This window comes from Oncorhynchus mykiss, chromosome 16 (assembly GCF_057628025.1).
Source record: "Oncorhynchus mykiss isolate SJ-2025 chromosome 16, ASM5762802v1, whole genome shotgun sequence".
NCBI classification, from domain to species: domain Eukaryota; kingdom Metazoa; phylum Chordata; class Actinopteri; order Salmoniformes; family Salmonidae; genus Oncorhynchus; species Oncorhynchus mykiss.
Window position 1 is genome coordinate 31121461 of NC_143037.1, and position 21357 is coordinate 31142817.

Below are 21357 nucleotides of genomic sequence, written 5' to 3' on the forward strand. Positions count from 1 at the left end.
ACTCTCACAGCAATGAGCTTTGGAGGACAGCATACAGTGTTAATAAATTAGTATTACTTTGAGGTGTAGGCTTACGGGCATATCATAATGATTATCCCCTGAATGAGACATGAGTCCCCCCAAAAGGCAATGAAGTCAATATTTGGGCGGTGTTTCTAAATAATGGTAATTCAACCATTCTCCTATGGTTGTTTCAAATTCTATTTGTACTGCTACAGTGGTAAATACTAAAATACAAGCTTATTCCAAATTAAACGAACACCCCTACCTCTGTGTGTTTAATTACTGCTGTGGGCTAAATCAGGGTCTTATTAAACAAATATACTTTGAAACATATGTATATGCCTCACACACATGGTTATGGGCTTAAAGAAAATACCTGTACCATATCAGTTATAGAGTTGAAGTGTATTCAATTTTGAGTTTGCACCCCCATTTTACACTTTATATTCATCACAGAAGACAGAAATATAACAAAACTGTTTGACATTGAAAGACCGGATTTTCAGGTAATAAAAAAAAGGTTGGTTAATTATGAAAAATATTAATACCATTCAATCAATGATGCCACATTTGACTACATGAAAGGGCTACACAATGTTTTCCTATGTCATCCTAGACAGTCCCATATCTCAGCCCCTTTTCCGGTGTCCCAAATTTTGCTTTCTACAAAAAAGGTCATTTTATCAGCAAGACGCATACATTAATTGAGGATACGGGCGTGTAGACCCAATGACAATCGCTGAATATCATTACACTTTTTTGTTGTTTTGTAACAATTGTCTCTTTCCATTCATCAAATGGTGCAAGTGCATTGTTTGGATGATGACAAACATGTGCAGATAGACTACTTTTTTAAGTGATTTGTTTGACAATAAGATGAAAACATCATGACTGGTTGTGTTCATACCAAATTTATCGGTAAGGTAACACTTTACCTTAAGTGTACATTAATAAATATGTAACTAAATAGTAATACATGTATTTATAACACAGTAGTTACATGTAATTACAATGTATTTACACTGTAATAAGGGTTTAGCAGTATAGGTTATTACACAAGTGGAACAAGGACATGTAATTACACATCAGCTTTTCAGAGGTTATTCGATATGTGTAATGTGTACTCATGACATATGTGTACTCATTATTTATTTATATGTAATTACAAGATGTATTGTTCCAAATGTAACATGTTCTGTAATTACACTTTAGCCGTCTACTGTGTAGCACCATGATAACAATGCATCCTAATATTTAACCTTGTTACATGTAAACTATATAAGTCACTACCATCAAAATAAACTAGGCTAGGAGTCCCTCGGCTGTTGTAACAATGCACACCCTATCATTAACGACAGCTTCAGTTATCTTATGTCCATATTATTTGGCTTGAAGGATGTACATGTAAATTTAAGAGCAATTGTATTTACAATGGATATGCATGTAACTATAATGTACCTACCCAGGAGCAAGCAGCTTCAAGTATAGTGAAACACGAAAGTGTAAACATTTTTATTACAATCATTGGGAAAATACACGTCAACGTAGAATAAATTTTGTTACAGCACCTGTAAGTGTAATTACAATGTACTTTCAATGCAATTACATATTTAGCGAGATGTCTGACCTTACAGATTGGAATGGTCTTGACAAAACATTTCCTCTTAGGGGTGCATGCTAGGAGTGAAAATATTACAGCGGATACACTAATCGGATGTCTTTGAAGAGTTGAGAGAGTTCTCCTTTCTTAATTTCTCTACCCAACCAGTACATCCACTCAATAAAATGGAGATGCTTCAAACTGGCCTTTAGCCTCCAGACCTGCCCCTTTATTGTCTGCCACGCTCTTTCAATGTGTTGTGTGTGACTTCATGTGTGAGGATCCACAAAGTTGTTAGTGTGGTTGGCTCTCTGGTGATTGTAACCCATCCTATTCAGAGACCTGACATATGCCCTCCAGCAGTCATTCAGAATGTTGGAACTCTTCGCACATGTCGCATGATGATAGGTATTAAGGTTGCCTGTGAACGGTTTTCCACCATTTTAAGAACTGGTTGTGTTTGACTTCCATCATCCAAACACCCTACCCTGTCTTCTCCACGTTGGCCCCATACTTCTACGACTGTACTGAAAGATAGGAACAAGTGCATATCATTATTTTGTGATAGGTCAGTTGGCCAGTGGTTAGTCACGCCTTGAAATGGTGGAGGATTAGTAAATCCATGGGAACTGGCATAATGTCAGTTATGACACAAGCTAAGGACTGATGGGTGAAGTTACAGTGCCTTGCGAAAGTATTCGGCCCCCTTGAACTTTGCGACCTTTTGCCACAGGCTTCAAACATAAAGATATAAAACTGTATTTTTTTGTGAAGAATCAACAACAAGTGGGACACAATCATGAAGTGGAACGACATTTATTGGATATTTCAAACTTTTTTAACAAATCAAAAACTGAAAAATTGGGCGTGCAAAATTATTCAGCCCCCTTAAGTTAATACTTTGTAGCGCCACCTTTTGCTGCGATTACAGCTGTAAGTCGCTTGGGGTATGTCTCTATCAGTTTTGCACATCGAGAGACTGACATTTTTTCCCATTCCTCCTTGCAAAACAGCTCGAGCTCAGTGAGGTTGGATGGAGAGCATTTGTGAACAGCAGTTTTCAGTTCTTTCCACAGATTCTCGATTGGATTCAGGTCTGGACTTTGACTTGGCCATTCTAACACCTGGATATGTTTATTTTTGAACCATTCCATTGTAGATTTTGCTTTATGTTTTGGATCATTGTCTTGTTGGAAGACAAATCTCCGTCCCAGTCTCAGGTCTTTTGCAGACTCCATCAGGTTTTCTTCCAGAATGGTCCTGTATTTGGCTCCATCCATCTTCCCATCAATTTTAACCATCTTCCCTGTCCCTGCTGAAGAAAAGCAGGCCCAAACCATGATGCTGCCACCACCATGTTTGACAGTGGGGATGGTGTGTTCAGAGTGATGAGCTGTGTTGCTTTTACGCCAAACATAACGTTTTGCATTGTTGCCAAAAAGTTCAATTTTGGTTTCATCTGACCAGAGCACCTTCTTCCACATGTTTGGTGTGTCTCCCAGGTGGCTTGTGGCAAACTTTAAACGACACTTTTTATGGATATCTTTAAGAAATGGCTTTCTTCTTGCCACTCTTCCATAAAGGCCAGATTTGTGCAATATACGACTGATTGTTGTCCTATGGACAGAGTCTCCCACCTCAGCTGTAGATCTCTGCAGTTCATCCAGAGTGATCATGGGCCTCTTGGCTGCATGTCTGATCAGTCTTCTCCTTGTATGAGCTGAAAGTTTAGAGGGACGGCCAGGTCTTGGTAGATTTGCAGTGGTCTGATACTCCTTCCATTTCAATATTATCGCTTGCACAGTGCTCCTTGGGATGTTTAAAGCTTGGGAAATCTTTTTGTATCCAAATCCGGCTTTAAACTTCTTCACAACAGTATCTCGGACCTGCCTGGTGTGTTCCTTGTTCTTCATGATGCTCTCTGCGCTTTTAACGGACCTCTGAGACTATCACAGTGCAGGTGCATTTATACGGAGACTTGATTATACACAGGTGGATTGTATTTATCATCATTAGTCATTTAGGTCAACATTGGATCATTCAGAGATCCTCACTGAACTTCTGGAGAGAGTTTGCTGCACTGAAAGTAAAGGGGCTGAATAATTTTGCACGCCCAATTTTTCAGTTTTTGATTTGTTAAAAAAGTTTGAAATATCCAATAAATGTCGTTCCACTTCATGATTGTGTCCCACTTGTTGTTGATTCTTCACAAGAAAATAGTTTTATATCTTTATGTTTGAAGCCTGAAATGTGGCAAAAGGTCGCAAAGTTCAAGGGGGCCGAATACTTTCGCAAGGCACTGTAAAAAAAGCCTCTTTATAAGTCTGACTATAAGACCTAGAAACTCTGTGTGGAATAATGTAAATGTAAGTGCTTTGAAATTAATTGGAGCACAGGAAACATGTAATCTTGAGAAAATGGCCAATAAAGATAAACTAATGCAATTAAAATGTACTTTCCATAAATATGACCATTTATGTCACATTAATTAATCTCATTCATATATCACTTCTAAACTGACAAATAAACATAAAAAAATACCTTTTACAAATGCATTAGCATATTGAAAACATTTGTTTCAAGCAATAGAGGATATGCTTTGAATACTGGTCTGTTGGGCAAATCTTCAGTTTTGGACAAATTCTCATATCACTTTGCTCAATTTGTCACATACAAGGCTGGTGGCTGGTAAAATGTGCAGAACGTTAATCAGCTATGCTTACGCCATTTGTAAGGCCCTCTTTGAGTTGTTGCTGGTGCCGCTTTACTTTCTTGACATGGGACCTGCGCCTACGCTTGGCACACTCCATTGAAGCAGCATCAGCTCTCATAACACGCCTCGTGTCCTCCTCTCTGATTGCTTCCAGCATCACCAAAGTGCTGTCAAGCCACCATTTTTCCATCACATATGATATAGCAGTGGCTCCCTTATAGAAAGTGGCTACTGCCAAACTGGCTGCTCCGTCAATACGGCTTTTGCCCATGAAGACAGTTTTGGGGCACCATATTACACAATCAGTTCAGACATTCATTTGCATTCTGGGTTCCTACGTGCTGCATTCTATTGAGGAGGTTATCACTTGACATCCTATGACATAGAGGTACCATTTTCTGTTCAACCTCTCTATTAAAAAAGGTATGGCCTCCATGGTTTTTGTGTCTGGGTGGATCTTCACCATTTTCTAGGGCTCGCTGGTACCAGCACCAAGATCTACCGTGATTAGGAATTTCGTCTGTTGATATGGAATGGACAAGACCAGCCCAGATAACATTATTCATGCCCTCTACATCACCCTGATTATCAAGAATTGCACCCCATGTAGTTTTGCAGACTCTTACATTTTTGTGTAGTGAGTTTCCCTAAACCTCTCACCCCAAGTGGTTTCTCTGAACTAAGTTTACGAAGTGCTGTTCTTGTGGGCATGATTGATGCATTCTAGTTTCCATACCTCAAGGCCTGGGTAGGGATCTAGTTTGACAACTGCTTGTATGCAGTACTGTCACCATCTGAGAGCATCTCGGTGTAACGAAGGTGGTGGTGACTGACTGATCTGGCCCACATGCGTTTAACTGCGTCCTGCTCCATTGCTTTGCTCAAACCTGAGAAGTTTTGAGCAGTCATCTGCATGTGAATCCTTCCTTTCCCTGAACTACTCCTCGGTGATTCCACTTTTCCTTTTCATCACACATGCACGGCAGTATGAAGAGAACAACTCATAGTCTATCACTAGACCTGTTACAATGTCTATGCACACACCTATCCGTAGTTATAAGTGAATCCTCTCTTGCGCCAAGTGCCATCAAAGGATACATGAATGTCTATGATGGCATCCTCATCCTCCTTCAGCAACTCTGCTATGTCTGGGTATATATCTGCGTATGCTATTCTGATTAGCTTTCCAGCACTCTCAATTGACTGTTGCGTTCTCTGAATCTCTGCAACTAAAGTGTGTGTGTGTGTGGGGGGAGGGGGGGGGGGGGGTACTTATTGTGATGTCTGTCAACATTACAGTGCCTTGCGAAAGTATTCGGCCCCCTTGAACTTTGCGACCTTTTGACACATTTCAGGCTTCAAACATAAAGATATAAAACTGTATTTTTTTGTGAAGAATCAACAACAAGTGGGACACAATCATGAAGTGGAACGACATTTATTGGATATTTCAAACTTTTTTAACAAATCAAAAACTGAAAAATTGGGCGTGCAAAATTATTCAGCCCCCTTAAGTTAATACTTTGTAGCGCCACCTTTTGCTGCGATTACAGCTGTAAGTCGCTTGGGGTATGTCTCTATCAGTTTTGCACATCGAGAGACTGACATTTTTTCCCATTCCTCCTTGCAAAACAGCTCGAGCTCAGTGAGGTTGGATGGAGAGCATTTGTGAACAGCAGTTTTCAGTTCTTTCCACAGATTCTCGATTGGATTCAGGTCTGGACTTTGACTTGGCCATTCTAACACCTGGATATGTTTATTTTTGAACCATTCCATTGTAGATTTTGCTTTATGTTTTGGATCATTGTCTTGTTGGAAGACAAATCTCCGTCCCAGTCTCAGGTCTTTTGCAGACTCCATCAGGTTTTCTTCCAGAATGGTCCTGTATTTGGCTCCATCCATCTTCCCATCAATTTTAACCATCATCCCTGTCCCTGCTGAAGAAAAGCAGGCCCAAACCATGATGCTGCCACCACCATGTTTGACAGTGGGGATGGTGTGTTCAGAGTGATGAGCTGTGTTGCTTTTACGCCAAACATAACGTTTTGCATTGTTGCCAAAAAGTTAAATTTTGGTTTCATCTGACCAGAGCACCTTCTTCCACATGTTTGGTGTGTCTCCAAGGTGGCTTGTGGCAAACTTTAAACGACACTTTTTATGGATATCTTTAAGAAATGGCTTTCTTCTTGCCACTCTTCCATAAAGGCCAGATTTGTGCAATATACGACTGATTGTTGTCCTATGGACAGAGTCTCCCACCTCAGCTGTAGATCTCTGCAGTTCATCCAGAGTGATCATGGGCCTCTTGGCTGCATGTCTGATCAGTCTTCTCCTTGTATGAGCTGAAAGTTTAGAGGGACGGCCAGGTCTTGGTAGATTTGCAGTGGTCTGATACTCCTTCCATTTCAATATTATCGCTTGCACAGTGCTCCTTGGGATGTTTAAAGCTTGGGAAATCTTTTTGTATCCAAATCCGGCTTTAAACTTCTTCACAACAGTATCTCGGACCTGCCTGGTGTGTTCCTTGTTCTTCATGATGCTCTCTGCGCTTTTAACGGACCTCTGAGACTATCACAGTGCAGGTGCATTTATACGGAGACTTGATTACACACAGGTGGATTGTATTTATCATCATTAGTCATTTAGGTCAACATTGGATCATTCAGAGATCCTCACTGAACTTCTGGAGAGAGTTTGCTGCACTGAAAGTAAAGGGGCTGAATAATTTTGCACGCCCAATTTTTCAGTTTTTGATTTGTTAAAAAAGTTTGAATAATCCAATAAATGTCGTTCCACTTCATGATTGTGTCCCACTTGTTGTTGATTCTTCACAAAAAAATACAGTTTTATATCGTTTATGTTTGAAGCCTGAAATGTGGGAAAAGGTTGCATAATTCAAGGGGGCCGAATACTTTCGCAAGGCACTGTACATATTTGCCAAATTATTTGTACATGTATGAAAGTATGGAAATTATATTTGCAAAATTTCCCAAAATCGGAAAATTGATAGACGCAAGCGAAATCACAATTTGTGCCTGTGGTGCCTGGCCTTAAAACAGGTTTTAAGATGCAAGTGGTTATATTAATTTGGGATCTATCGCATCCCACAACTGTCCCAAACTATGTCTGAAATGTTTATTTCCAGCAGAATATAATAGGTCCCCTTTTGTACTATGGGGATAGTAGATTGACATAGGCTAGTGCTTTTGCTGTTTGTTAGTCCTATACTCATCTTGTTAGCTGACAAAGTAAGTGACAGTCCTTCCAATATCTACTTACACTTACACTTGACACTACTTACACTTGACAAAAATGTGTAATGAAGGTTAATAATTGAAGTAGAAGCGGCACTACAATAAATATTCATGTTCAAATAACTTCAATCGTTATAGTTCAGAATACATATTGCAATGTAGTGCCAAAAATTTAGTAAAAAACAAAACAGTTTAGAACTTTAAAAAATAACGATGTCACTGTATTACTTTAAGTATTGAACACTGACATAATTTGAGTTGGGTAACTCAAATGATTCTAGGCAACGGGTTTCCACAAAAAAAATGTAGTTAGCAGAACTACCTAATTTTTACAGTGTATGGTGCAACGTCCCAATAATATCTCCTTTCTCCTGAAGTGTGCACTCATTCTCAATTAAAATGTAAAAACATTGTACTTGTGTAGGCATGGGCTACAGGAAGTTTTCATATACCAGTCATTTACTTTCAAAATCATGAAGGGAAGCCAACAATTGCAATCTTCAGGAGAAAAAAAAATATTATTGGGACATACTGTATTTTCTGGCTAAAGACAAATCAACAGCAGGAACATGAGTGAGCCTCAGATCTAAGGTCTAGTCAAAGGGTCATGGGGTCAGGGAGTGGGCACTGGGTAGTCACTATTAATACAAACTCTTTCTTAGCCCCACTCATGCACGCATGCACGCACGCGCACAAACACACGCACGTGCGCACACACACACACACACACACACACACACACACACAATAACAGATCCAGAGCTCACAGGGTGTCACTATCTACTGTAAGCATCACGTCCCAGCTTAGCCCTCCGATGGTGAGAGAGAGGGAGGATATCCTGATCCCAGGTCCCCAGTTCATTAGCATAAATCAACTCTGCAGTTAAAACCTTTTATCTTAATTACTGTACTAATGAGACGAGTCCCAAAGGACTAAGTCACACCCTCTGACGACAGTCGAGGAGATGAGAAGTAGGTGTCTTACACAGGCATACACACCTGCATGCGTGTGCACGCAAGCACACGAAAAACACACACACACACACCAAATTGCATCATCCTCCCACCTTAAACTCTGAGAACTGCATCATTATCCTTCACTATCCATTATCTATGAAAATGATAATGATTTGATCAACCCTACAGGATCCATCTCCATAAGGGCTTAGTACAGCGTCATAACTCATGATTTCCCTCTGCCAAAAGGACTAGACACACTATCTAATTAATGCATTTTTAATGCTCTGCTCTTCTTCAACTCTGCAACACAAAAGCGAATTGCTTAGCTGTAACAGTGAGTGGTTGGTTATAAAAGCAGAGGCCACTGTGTTTGTTTTCATGGTGGCTTTGTAAGAAGTGGACTGGAATGGGATTTAGGCTTTCTGTCCATTCTGTGTGTGACCGTGTGCCTGTATGTGTTTGTGTGTGAGTGTGTGTGTGTTTGGTCAGTGCCTTGTCTCTGTAAGTGAAAGGGGCAGAGTGACTGGTTAAGGTCAGCCAGTGACTCAGCAAATTTTCAAGGGATGGGCATCTCTATCCCTAAGAAGTGTGCCACACTGCCACCCTGCATGCCACCCTGACTCAACCAGTGCCAGTACACATTATTAACCAGCTGGCACTGCCATGGGCAGCATTGGGCACCCATATAATGTGCTACCATCATGGCTGGTGACCCTCTTAGGGGACACTCAGAGTTTAGCCAGGGCATACCAGGGCACAGGGGGTGGCTGTTGGGTAATGTGGTTTGCATACAAGAAAGACCAATTCTCTGCATGACTTTCTATCTATCCCACTCTTCATTTCTATTAATTTACTGTACGATATGCATCCTCTATTTTCTCATTGGTTGAAACTAGTTGCAGTATGTGTCCGTCCTGCTGTAACCTAGCTAGCAACCTGTACTATTGGCATATTCAACGGTGTTTAAGAAATATATTACCATCAGAAGTGTGTTATCTTGTGATCAAGCCATCAATGTTTTGTTATTATTGGTGTGGTAAAAATGTTAGCTAACGGGTTAGCAATTACCATTTTTTACATTTCAGTGGAAATACTACTACTATCAGCTTTTTGATAAGCCGCTAAGTAAAACAATATGTTCTGTATTATCGGCATAGCCGCATAGTTATTGGCCACCTTACTATTTTGTTCAATAACAATGTATATTATTTTAATTTAGTTAAATAAATGAGACACCAATCTCGTATCCGAAGTGTTTACTAGATAGTTGACTGGTTGGCTAGTCTTCTGGTAAGAAAAAATTACTTGCCTATCAACTTTTCATTGCGTAGCCCGGTGCACCCTCCTGTGGACTCTTAAAAAATGGTTCTTCACCAACATATTCAGTGTTGTAACCAAATAATTTATCATCATTTGTTTTACAGATTAATTTTATGTTTTGAGAAAATAGATAACAGTTTAATACTAAAATATAAATGAGTATGAGTAATTTACATCAAATAAAACTTTAATTTCAGTCATGTGCATTGACATAAACAATTAAAATACTGATGGGTTGGATGGGTTGAATAAATATATATAATATTTTAGACATGTATTTTGTTTTTACAAATAAATAATTTAATATGAAAACAAACAAAACAAACAATTCAATCTCGACCTCCACCGCCACCTCTGGTTCGCACTGCACACACCTGCAGTGAAACCAGTGCTGGCAGAAGTCACAGCACACCCAAGAACACATCAAATGTATTAACATGGTTTTGCAAAATGTAGAAGTACTACAGCAACAATAATTGATAAAACTGAGAGAGAGAAAAACAAAAAGAGGTGGCCGGGTGAGCTTTTCTCTTCCTTTTCTGTGCTGCAGTTGAGAGAAAAAGTAGTGTTAGACAGAGGACGTTTCATGAAAAGCCATTTCAACTGTTTTACATCAATACCTCTGGAGGAAGCTGCAGAAGTTTTGGAGGAGGTGGACATGCCATGAGGCTAGTGCTATGGACAGTAGATAAAACGTTTTTAAAAAAGTAAAGAGAGAAAAAAAGTTTAAACATTGCATTTGTATAAAACACATAACAAACAGTCATTTCTCTGGAATTTAACATGTGTCGTGGTGGTGGTGGACGAAACCGCCGACGATGGCTTGGAGGAGCTGGTGTTTGTAATGGTGAGGTTGAGGGGCAGATGATGGTGTGGCTGGCAGAGTAGGCACGTGGCCTTCTTCTGTAGCTGTGGACTCCGGCGGCTCCTACAGGTGTTGTACACTGGGAGGCATTAGCAGCGGTGATGCAGCTGTCAGGAGTGGTTCCAGTTGGGGATCCAGCATTTGGCGATGGTCTCATCCATGGCAGCCCTCTCCTGTGCCCTCTATGTTCTGAGGGCTGCCCGACGCTCTATGCTATGCTAAGACCTCTATGCTTTATGCTAGCCCTCTCCTTCTAACCTCTCTCCTGCCACTGGCGCGTGTATTCCTCCCCGGTAAGGCATGTGGCATCCATAGGGAGTCTTCTGTATCAGTCTAGCCGATTCTTCAGGACATTAAGGATATGTCCCAGGTCCTTCGCCATCAGCTCTTCTAGAGCTAGGGATGAAGCTCAGACTGGAGCAGGGGCTGAGGGTCCTCCTGTGGTCGCTGGGGAGGAGGTGCTGATGGACGGCGCAGTGCTGCTGGTTCCAGGAGTAGTGGAGGTGCTGATGGATGGCACAGTGCTGCCGGTTCTAGGAGGCGTGGTGGTGGGACCCGGTAGAAACAGAGGCGGCATTAAACGGGACCCTTCAATGGCCGAAAGGTCAAAAGGGTCAAAACCAGTCCACCACATAACGCATGTCCTTGCAGTGCTGGTACGGGTAGCGGAATACTATGGCAAATTCTGATTTCTTTACCACGTAGGAGTGGTCAAAATGGTCTCCAGCTACCTTGGAGAACTCATCCTGTAAAGGGCCAAAGTATGCAGGACATGGGTGCAGTGTGGTGGAAGACAAAGAAGTATAGCCCCTTCCCTTAGTGCCGCCGCGAGCACATCCGTGTCCATGTGGCTCTTGTGCCCATCAAAGAGGACAAGGAGAGGGTGCTCCTTCACTGCATGCTTAATTAAGTGCTGAAACCACTTCCTGAACAGGTCCCCGTCAATGTAATCACTGTTTGACCGTCCATACATGCCTGGGGGGGCTTCCCAGTGTGTAGTGGCCACCGGGGAAACACTTGGGGTAGATGATAAATGGGGAGATGTCCTCCCCAGCTGCTTTGAAGCAGGCCAGCGCTGTGATGTGCTCCTTGGTCCCCAGAGCCTGCTGGTACATGTGGTTTGCGCCCTGGTGAGAAAGCACTTTGTGCCTGCTCTGGTCGTTGTTACAAAATCCAGACTCATCGCAGTTATAGATTTGTCTGGGTTTCTCCCTCAACCCACTCTCCTCTAAGTGCTTTTCATAAGAAGTGAAGAAGATGTCTATTGTCGAACGTGTGGCACACTCAGCTCTCCCCCTGTCCAGGGTGTCCAGCCTCCTCATGCTCAGGTTCTTGTGAGTCCTCCTAAATATTTCCCACCACCTCTTCTCAAGTGGTGGGATTGTTTCCCCTGGGTGCCCGAAACTTACAATAGAATAGAATATAAACGTACCCATCCAGGATGAAAATTATTGTTTTGGCAACACCATACACATCCAAATTTACATCACACACATTGAGAACAGTCAGTCCAGCATTCTACATGCATAAACAAATAGAACCCCAAATACCTGCGTATTTCATCAGCCTCTGTCTGGTGAAGGGGAACCCATGGCTGGCGTTGTAGATACAGTACTGCACCAGTGAACTTTCATCCTCTGGTGCAAGCAATGTGGGTGGTCCATCGCGACAACCATGGATTACCCGGCCTCCCAGCATGTCCGCCAGGGTCTGCCGAGGTACGCCATGCACCTTGGTAGATAATAAAATAAAACTGTTACTAGCAGATAAAATTCATATAGACGTGGTAATCTCCTAAAAACAAAAGATCCCTAACCTTGGCAGCCTGGCGGATAGCCATCCCTGCCCCGCAGTCCTCCATGGCGTGGAACATGTCCATCTCACTCCACTGCTTCCTCTTGGCTTTCTCCATGCTGTGGTGGTAAATACATGTAGCTAAATAACGTGGCATATTATACACATTCTAGAAAGATAGCTCAATCTGAATATGTATAAGCATTTACATTTCAAAGTTAAGGCATTGAAAGGTGATGAACAATTTCACAATAATTGAAAGTGTAACTATGTTTTTTGTTTGATGTTATCTGAAACAAATACTGTCCCAATTAGTTTAATATTGATGCATACATTGTAACATTTTACTAAATACTGCCTCTACGCAGCTGTTGTAAGATGAAAAAAAGATTGTGCAAAACACCCCTGTCAGAAGACTACGGTAAAGCTTGTTTTCATGATATGTATTATCTAACACTTAAAATGATTTTCCTTTTTGCTTATTTAGCAGTTATATCAACATTTAGCAACCAAGCTAGCAACATTAGCAAATGTGTTAGCTATATTTCAGAGGTAAAAAGTTAAATGATGTGTGGTCTGTCGCGCAGTCAAATTGTACAATATACAGCGTGTCCCACAAAATGTGTATTCATATTACTTTTTAGAAAACTCTCAAAACCTAACTTAACTTACATAAATTGCAATAAAAATCGGTGGTCAGCTAGCTAGAAGGGTGTCTTTAGTCGCAAAACTTACCGTTATTTTCCAGTCCATTTAAATCTTTAGCTCAAGGTGATTTAGTCCTCCAACCGCTAGAAAGTGTCCGAAGGTAGGGGGTGTCCGATGTTGGGGGAAAATGAGCTATACTGATTTGCAGTTACTTTTGTAATATACAGTATAGTTGATGAAACTGTCTTCTATTTCTCTGTCCACTGTGGTCTAAGAGGCTAAAGAACCGTTCCCAGCCACCCTAACCCACACAACTCGGTTTGAGTCACACAACAAAAAAACATAAAGTAGGTCTCCTAGCATTACAGCACAATACAGACTGGCTGGAAATAGTCATTTTCAGCTGCAGTACATACTGTACAGTATGTGGAAGATAGTTCTGTTTGAAGTTGCTGTACTTTGTGGGATACAAAGACATGAAGCACATCACCAAGGATGCACGCACGCTTGCACGCTTGCTCACTCAATCACTCACTCACTCACTCACAGCCTGTATGTTGGTTTACAGGGTATTTTGTCTCTGTCTGTCTAACTTTGGTGGGCCCCTAAAGGTATTGTAACACAACTTAGTCGTGGGTTGGTAAAATGTAATGTCTCTGACACACATCACATCATGTGCGCAGGCAGACAGGCACAGACTCACACATACACACGTTACATGATACTATGCCTTTGCATGTTTGTAATGCATCTCTCTATCAGAGGAAGCTGGTGAAAGGAGCTATAGAAGGATGGGCTCATCGTAATGGCTGGAATGGTTTCCATGTGTGATGTGTTTGATACCGTTCAATTTATTACATTCCAGCCATTACAATGAGTCCGTCCTCCTATAGCTCCTCCCACCAGTGTCCTCTGTTCTCTATCACTCCCCATTTCCTGTGAAAAGTGTCGTAACACGATAACTCACCCCATTTATGGGTGGAAGAAACCAGACAAATGGATTGGTTGTCCACTTTAGACTGTTAATAAGCTTTCTGAACTGACACTGGTCCTTTCCTATCATCGGTAAACATGCCCAGTCCAAAAAATTATAGAGAGATACTACGAACTTATCCAATAATATAGTAAATGCTAATTTGTGGTTTCCTTTACAACATGTTTTGCTACAGTGTCCTAATACAACCCAGGCAGAGGTGGTATAGCAGCCAAACTCCCTGATCTTTATTGATTATATGAACGTATTGAATGGTGTGTGTTTGAATCAGCCTTGTGTATTACTCTCTATGATTATCACCAGAAAATAGGTAATGTGACAAAATCTGTACGCGGAGTTAGAATTCTACTTTGACTCTGGTGCTCACTTTATAAATTATGATATTTTGATCAACTATGAATTAAATGGACATATTTTAGCAGAAAGCTACAAAAAAATTGCCTTGGTAAATTGTAAGCAAGAGTTCATCTACACTCAGTGCTTGACCATATACATTTGACGAAATACACACAAAAAAATGTATATCACTGCACGTCTTGCTATGCTGCTATCAAGATTTCAAGTTAAATTGTTGAAGTGATCGTAGATTCACCACCAGAATGTGGTTAATAAGCCACCGTTAGCTAACTGAGCGTAGGGCAGAGATGTTCTCTCTTACCGTGATCTCGGTCTCCCTCTCTCGCTTTTTTGTTTTGGTGAAAGTAAAATAAACATTGCATACATTTAAACCTCAGGTCCTCAGGAACAATTGCATTTAGAATGAAGTATCTTTTACCCCTCTTCTGACCAATTAGTCTGTATATTGTAAGTATACACAACACACACAAAGACCTACCATCATTCACTTCCCATCATTCACCTCCAGAAGTTTACTCGAAATATGAGTTTATCCCTTCACTTCATTTTGTTATAACATCTTTGATCTGACAGACGTTTACGTGAAACCCAGAATGCATTGTATGATGTCAACAAACATGTCAACAAGCTGTCTTCATCATAATCAGTACATCATTCACAAAATTATTTTACACACATTATACGTGTCCTTTACAATCTATGCAGGAATCGGAATGCATGATTTGTCACCAGACCTTGAAAACATGCACATAAAACAGTAAATAAATCAATTATTACCTCACAAACTATAATGATTCATTGATACAAGTGGCGGGTGCCGGCAGTCAATTACGTAACCTCTGACACTCACTCAGAGCCACTCAGTGTGTTTATGTATGTAGCTAGTGGGCTAAGCTATAGCATTAGCAATGTCTTTCAAAAGGAGACAATTTACAAATGAGTAAATTCTGACAATGAGTCTGAGTATGAAAGTGAGGAATCAGGTTCTGACAGTGACAGTGCGTCCCCCCAACCTTGTAGCCATTGAGAACCCTGAATCAGAGGCCCCCCTGCCCACCGATGATGTTCCAGGTCCCCCTGAAGATGCTGGTGGTGATGGAGGCAGGCCAACAGTGGGTCTGCGGTAGCTGGAAGGCCGCTAGCCATTTCACCCCTCCTGCAAAGCCCCTTGCCATCTCCTTCTGCAGCAGAGTGATTCAAGCTGTTTCTGACAGAGGAGCTAATGGGAGACATAGTGAAGGAGACCGATTGCTTGGAGCTACAGGAGAAGAGAGAGCCAAAGCGATGTGTGCGACATGAAGACAGGATTTGTCCAGAACATTAAAGTCAACACAGTGTTGACCATTGAGCTCCAACATTATACATTGTGCTCAAGCACTATTGAGCACATCTGTAGCAATTACTGACTGACTGACTTGACAAGTGACCTCACATGATACTGTGCCTTTAGCAGTGGAGATTCCTCAGAGGAGGAAGGGGAAGACCATCCTCCTCATTAAATTTAATTCAAATAAATATAGTGCTACCTTCGAAAAAAAGTTGTTATTTTTTGACAAAACAATACTAAATATATTCACATGTAACCAAATAATTGATGACAACACACTGTTTTGCAATGAAGGTCTACAGTTACCTCTGGGGCGGCAGGTAGCCTAGTGGTTAGAGCGTTAGAGCGTTAGGTCAGTAACTGAAAGGTTGCTGGATCGAATCCCCAAGCTGACAAGGTAAAAAAATCTGTCATTGAACAAGGCAGTTAGTTAACCCACTGTTCCCCGGTAGGCCGTCATTGTAAATAAGAATTTGTTCTTAACTGACTTGCCTGGATAAATAAAGGTTAAATAAAATAAATAAATAAACAGCACTCTGAAGGTGGAGATGTTCTGTAATTCTCTGGGTACATTGACTTCAATACAAAACCTAGGAGGCTCATGGTTCTCATCTCCATCCATAGACTTACGCATTAATTACTGTATGAAAACTTCCAGAGGATATCCTCCAAATGTATCAGAGCTTTTGCATCATGAACTGGCATGTTTTCCACCCACTCAAAGGATCAGAGAATGCACTGAACAAAAATATAAACGCAACATGTAAAGTGTTGGTTCTGTGTTTCATGAGCTGAAATAAAAGATCCCAAAAATGTTCCACACACACAAAAAGCGTATTGCTCTCAAATGTTGTGCACACATTTGTTACATCCCTGTTAGTGGGCATTTCTCCTTTGCCAAAAATAATCCATCCACGTGACAGGTGTGGCATATCAATAAGCTGATTAAACAGTTTGATCATTACACAGGTGCACCTTGTGCAGGGGAAAATAAAATGCCACTCTAAAATACAGTGCAGTTTTGTTACACAACACAATACCACAGATGTTAAAAGCTTTGAGCGAGTGATACATTTGCATGCTGACTGCAGCAATGTCCACAAGAGCTGTTGCCAGAGAATTTAATGTTAATTTCTCTACCATAAACCGCCTCCAACGTCGCTTTAGAGAATTTGGCAGTACGTATAACTGGCCTCACAACCGCAGACCACGTGTAACCACGCCAGCCCAGGACCTCCACATCCGGCTTCTTCACCTGCGGGATCGTCTGAGACCAGCCACCCAGACAGCGGATGAAACTGTGGTTTTGCACAACCGAAGAATTTCTGCAGAAACTGTCAGAAACCGTCTCAGGGAAGCTCCTCGTTCTCACCAGGGTCTACACCCCTACCTTTTTCGTTAAGATATCTGTGATCAAGAGATGCATGTCTGTATTCCCAGGAATGTGAAATGCATAGATTAGGGCCTAATTAATTTATTTTAATTTACTGATTTCCTTTCCTGAACTGTATGTTGTGTTTATATTTTTGTTCAGTACATATGCACTGAGTGTACAAAACATTTGGAACACTTCCTAATATTAAGTTGCAGCCCCGTTTTGCCCTCAGAACAGCCTCAATTTGTCGGGGCATGGACTCTACAAAATGTCCAAATTATTCCACAGGGATGCTGGCCCATGTTGACCTCAATGCTTCTCGCCGTTGTATCAAGTTGAGAGAGACAAAAAGCGAGGCATAAAGGCAAAAATCCACCCCTTCATCTACACTGATTGAAGTGGATTTAACAGGTGGCATCAGTAAGGGATCATACACACACCTTGTATTCACCTGGTCAGCGGAAAGATTTAATTTAACACGTTCATATTATTGTATAACCCCTGAAAAAGTCCTGTTGATAGGACATTCCTATCTTGAGATATTTGAGTTGATATTTGTTAATCTTAGTCCACCTGTGTCATTGTGGTGGCATTTTTGGAAAAGTCTTTGCCTTTCACCTGTGCATTATGTTCTGCAACACTTTGACCCAGAATACTGACACAAAAATTGTAATGTCTCAGCAATGGTAAGGCCTGCAGACATGAAACAAAGAACACTGTGCTTCTGATAGTATTGTATGTTGTATGATCTGGTATGGTCAGTTCAACTCTAAAAGCAATGTTTAGTTAACAACCCTAACACCCAATAATAAGCAGTGAGTGAGTGTGTGAGTGTGATGGGGATTGATTAACTAATTGATTGTGACAGACCTGAGATGATGGTGTAGCCGATGCCTCTCGGTCTCCCCAGATCCTGGTCAATGGCTCTTATCTTGCGCACCTCATAGCCCTGTGGACATACACACATAGGAAAAAAGAGGTTTAGAGCACTTATTATCTTGTAGACACTATAATAAGCACAACTTCTCATCCCCTTAGACTCTGCCACACCAAGACACTCCTCAGACACACACACACACACACACACACACACACACACACACACACACACACACACACACACACACACACACACACACACACACACACACACACACACACACACACACACACACACACACACACCTACCTACCTACCTACCTATCATTTCAAAACTCTCCAGCTGAGCAGATGAGGTTGCAACTCATGAAAAAAAAGTAGAGAATGAGAAAGAGAGAGAGAGGGGTGAAGAAAAATAAGCTATTTGAAGTCTTTGATCCGCAGTGTTCTCGGCCTCCGCGCCTCAATCCGACAAGGTGGCGGTGCTTAAAAACATCTCTCCATCCCTCTCTCTCTTTCTCCCTTTCCTTCTCTCTCACATTCTCTCTCGCTACCTTTGCTAAGCCGACCAGAAAACACCCCCCCCCCTCTTCTCTCTCCATCCCTCTCTCCCTCTCTGCCTCCCATTGATCCAGCAAATTGTGTCTGAGGCATGTTTATGCTCCAATTCTGCCAAAGCATCTTTTGTCATTGACTAATTACAGCAGAATCAATTAAAGGTATTTTAGATTGGAGCGATCACTACCAGAGACAGAGGGAAGAGAGATGGAGATGGGAGAGGGTAGGTAGAGACAGAGAGAAAGTGAGCGAGAGAGAGATGGAGAGAGCTGAAGTAATATGAGCAATATTCTCCTGCTGTCCACACAAGTGAAACATGTTCAATCAACCGGCATTTAAACCCCCTACCCTTCACCCTCTCTCACCATTCCTCCCACCCTCTCAGCTCTCACCTCCTCTCCTCTCTGTTTCTGTTTCCCTTATCCTTGTACAATGCTACCTTACACCCTCCCCACCCCCACCACCCCAAAATACTCCCCCTCTCCCTCTCCCTCTCTCTTTCCTTTCAGCTCACCAGTTTTTTGACAGCCAAATTGTCTTTGTCCCAGAAAGGGTTTAAATGGCATCTCTGACAACACAAATCCATAACAGCCAAAAAATCTGTCCCTATGCTGTTCTTTGACAAATACGTTTCAATCTCAACCTGCCATCAAAGTTTTGTATGGATGTTTTGCGGAACGAGAGAGACAGAAAGGGATAGAGGGAGAGAGGGGGACAGGGAGAGATGGAAGGAGTGAGAGATAGAAAGAAAGAAAGAAAGAAAGAAAGAGAGAGAGAAAACAAGAGAGCTGGAGAGAGGGAAAAAGAAAGACAAGGAGAGGGAGGGATGGCATTTTAAAAATGACCTATGACAGGGCTACGTGTTTGATATCGGTTTACGTGAAAATGTTACCAGCCTTGTGGATAGTTGACACCCACTCAGTCAGTCAAGCCCGGTGGCTTATCACAGGCAAACACTAGCAAACTGAAAATAACAGATGCCTGTTAGAATATGATCTGAGTGCAGGAGTGTGTCAGAATAGCACATTTACAGTATCGTGGCACTAACCATGCCTTGCAAAAGTATTAATCTCCCTTCACGTTTTTCCTATGTTGTTGCATTACAACTTGTAATGTAAATAGATTTTTATTTGGATTTCATGTGACATACACAAAATAGTCCAAAGTGAAATTAAAAAAAATTACTTGTCTCAAGAAATTCACGGAGAAGTGGAGCATGCATATGTATTCATCTCCTTTGCTATGAAGCCCCAAAATAAGATCTGGTGCAACCAATTACCTTCAGAAGTCACATTATTAGTTAAATAAAGTCCACCTGTGTGCAATCTGTGTCACATGATCTCTGTATATAAACTCAGCAAAAAAAAAGAAGAAATGTCCCTTTTTCAGGACCCTGTCATTCAAAGATAATTCTTAAAAATCCTAATAGATCTTCATTTTTATCTTAATTTTTATAAAAAATAAATAAATAAGATGGCAAAGCAATGCAGACGTGTTTTGTCGTCCTCTCGTGTACTTTGTATTTTTCATCTTTTTTTGTATATATTTCAATTTTATTTTCAATCTCTTTTCCTTTTTTAAATTAAATATACCTTCCGGTAACCTGCCTCACCCAATGTGATACGGAACTGCTATTTTTTTTAACCTTATAGCCAGAACCTCCATCAGAGGCTAGCCCATCAGCAGTTAACCAGATAATTATCTACCAGCTATTTAGTCATTGTTAGCCACTGCTAGCAACCTTTACCTTCCGCACAGACACCAGCTCTTTTTTTTAGCCTGGATAATACTTGCCAGCCTACCAGTATCTGACTGTTTTCTCCACTACAACGCCGAACTCCCACTGTAAACCCTGGACCATTACTCCTGATCATCACAGCTAGCTAGCTGCCATCGAGTGACCCAGCCCCGAAGCTAGCCCTGAGCCAGGCCCACCTCCCGGCATACTCAGTGGTCACCCGGACTCTCCCCAAACACAGCTAGAATCCACTGCTCCACCGGTTCCCTGCCGTAAGCTCTGGACCTTTGCATCGGATCATTGCTGCTAGCTAGCTGCTACTGAGTGGCTATAGCATCTAATGCCCTTGCCCCGGCGCTAGCACCAGTTAACTGCAAGCCACGCGCATCTCCCGGCTAGCAAACAAAATTACTACAACTACAATACCTCTTTCACCATCTGGCTTGGACCCTTTGACGACACGGTGCCCCGCCATACTACCACAACTGGTCTGCCGACGAAACTCCATCCGCTGTGCTTTCAACCTGGCCTTTGCCGGACGTCGGAGCAGAAGCTTCTACTTACCCCGGCCTGCTAACTTTAAACGCTGTGTCTCCCCCATTCTAGCGTAGTAACAACTACTCTTCGGCTTCCCATCTCCATCTATTGCTGTTCACTGGACCCTGTTCACACGGTACTCCATTTTGTTTACATTTGTTTATCTGTCGGTCCCTGCCGCGAACTCAGGCCCTGTGTGTAGTTAACCGACCCTCTTTACCACTCATCGCCATTTAACCTGTTGTTGTTGTCTTAGCTGATTAGCTGTTGTTGTCTTACACGTTGTTGTCTTAGATAGCTCTCCCAATCAACACCTGTGATTGCTTTATACCTCACTTTTTGTCTCTCTCAAATGTCAATATGCCTTGTATACTGTTTAGGATATTTATCATTGTTTTAGTTTACTCCGGAGCCCCTAGTCCCACTCAACATGC

The 21357-nt window shown here is 41.7% G+C and overlaps 1 protein-coding gene and 2 pseudogenes across 1 annotated transcript in view; all 3 read right to left on the minus strand.

The window, feature by feature from the left end:
- The window catches only part of LOC110492868 (cadherin-23), a 582104-nt gene that overhangs the window by 339752 nt on the left and 220995 nt on the right, over positions 1-21357 (minus strand). Inside the window, exon 9 of the mRNA XM_036946709.2 lies at positions 18081-18159. Within this exon, the coding sequence (XP_036802604.1) occupies positions 18081-18159 (79 nt within the window). The remainder of the gene's footprint in view (positions 1-18080; positions 18160-21357) is intronic.
- Positions 10352-11314, minus strand: LOC149976643 (uncharacterized; annotated as a pseudogene).
- LOC149976644 (uncharacterized) lies at positions 11314-12233 on the minus strand (annotated as a pseudogene).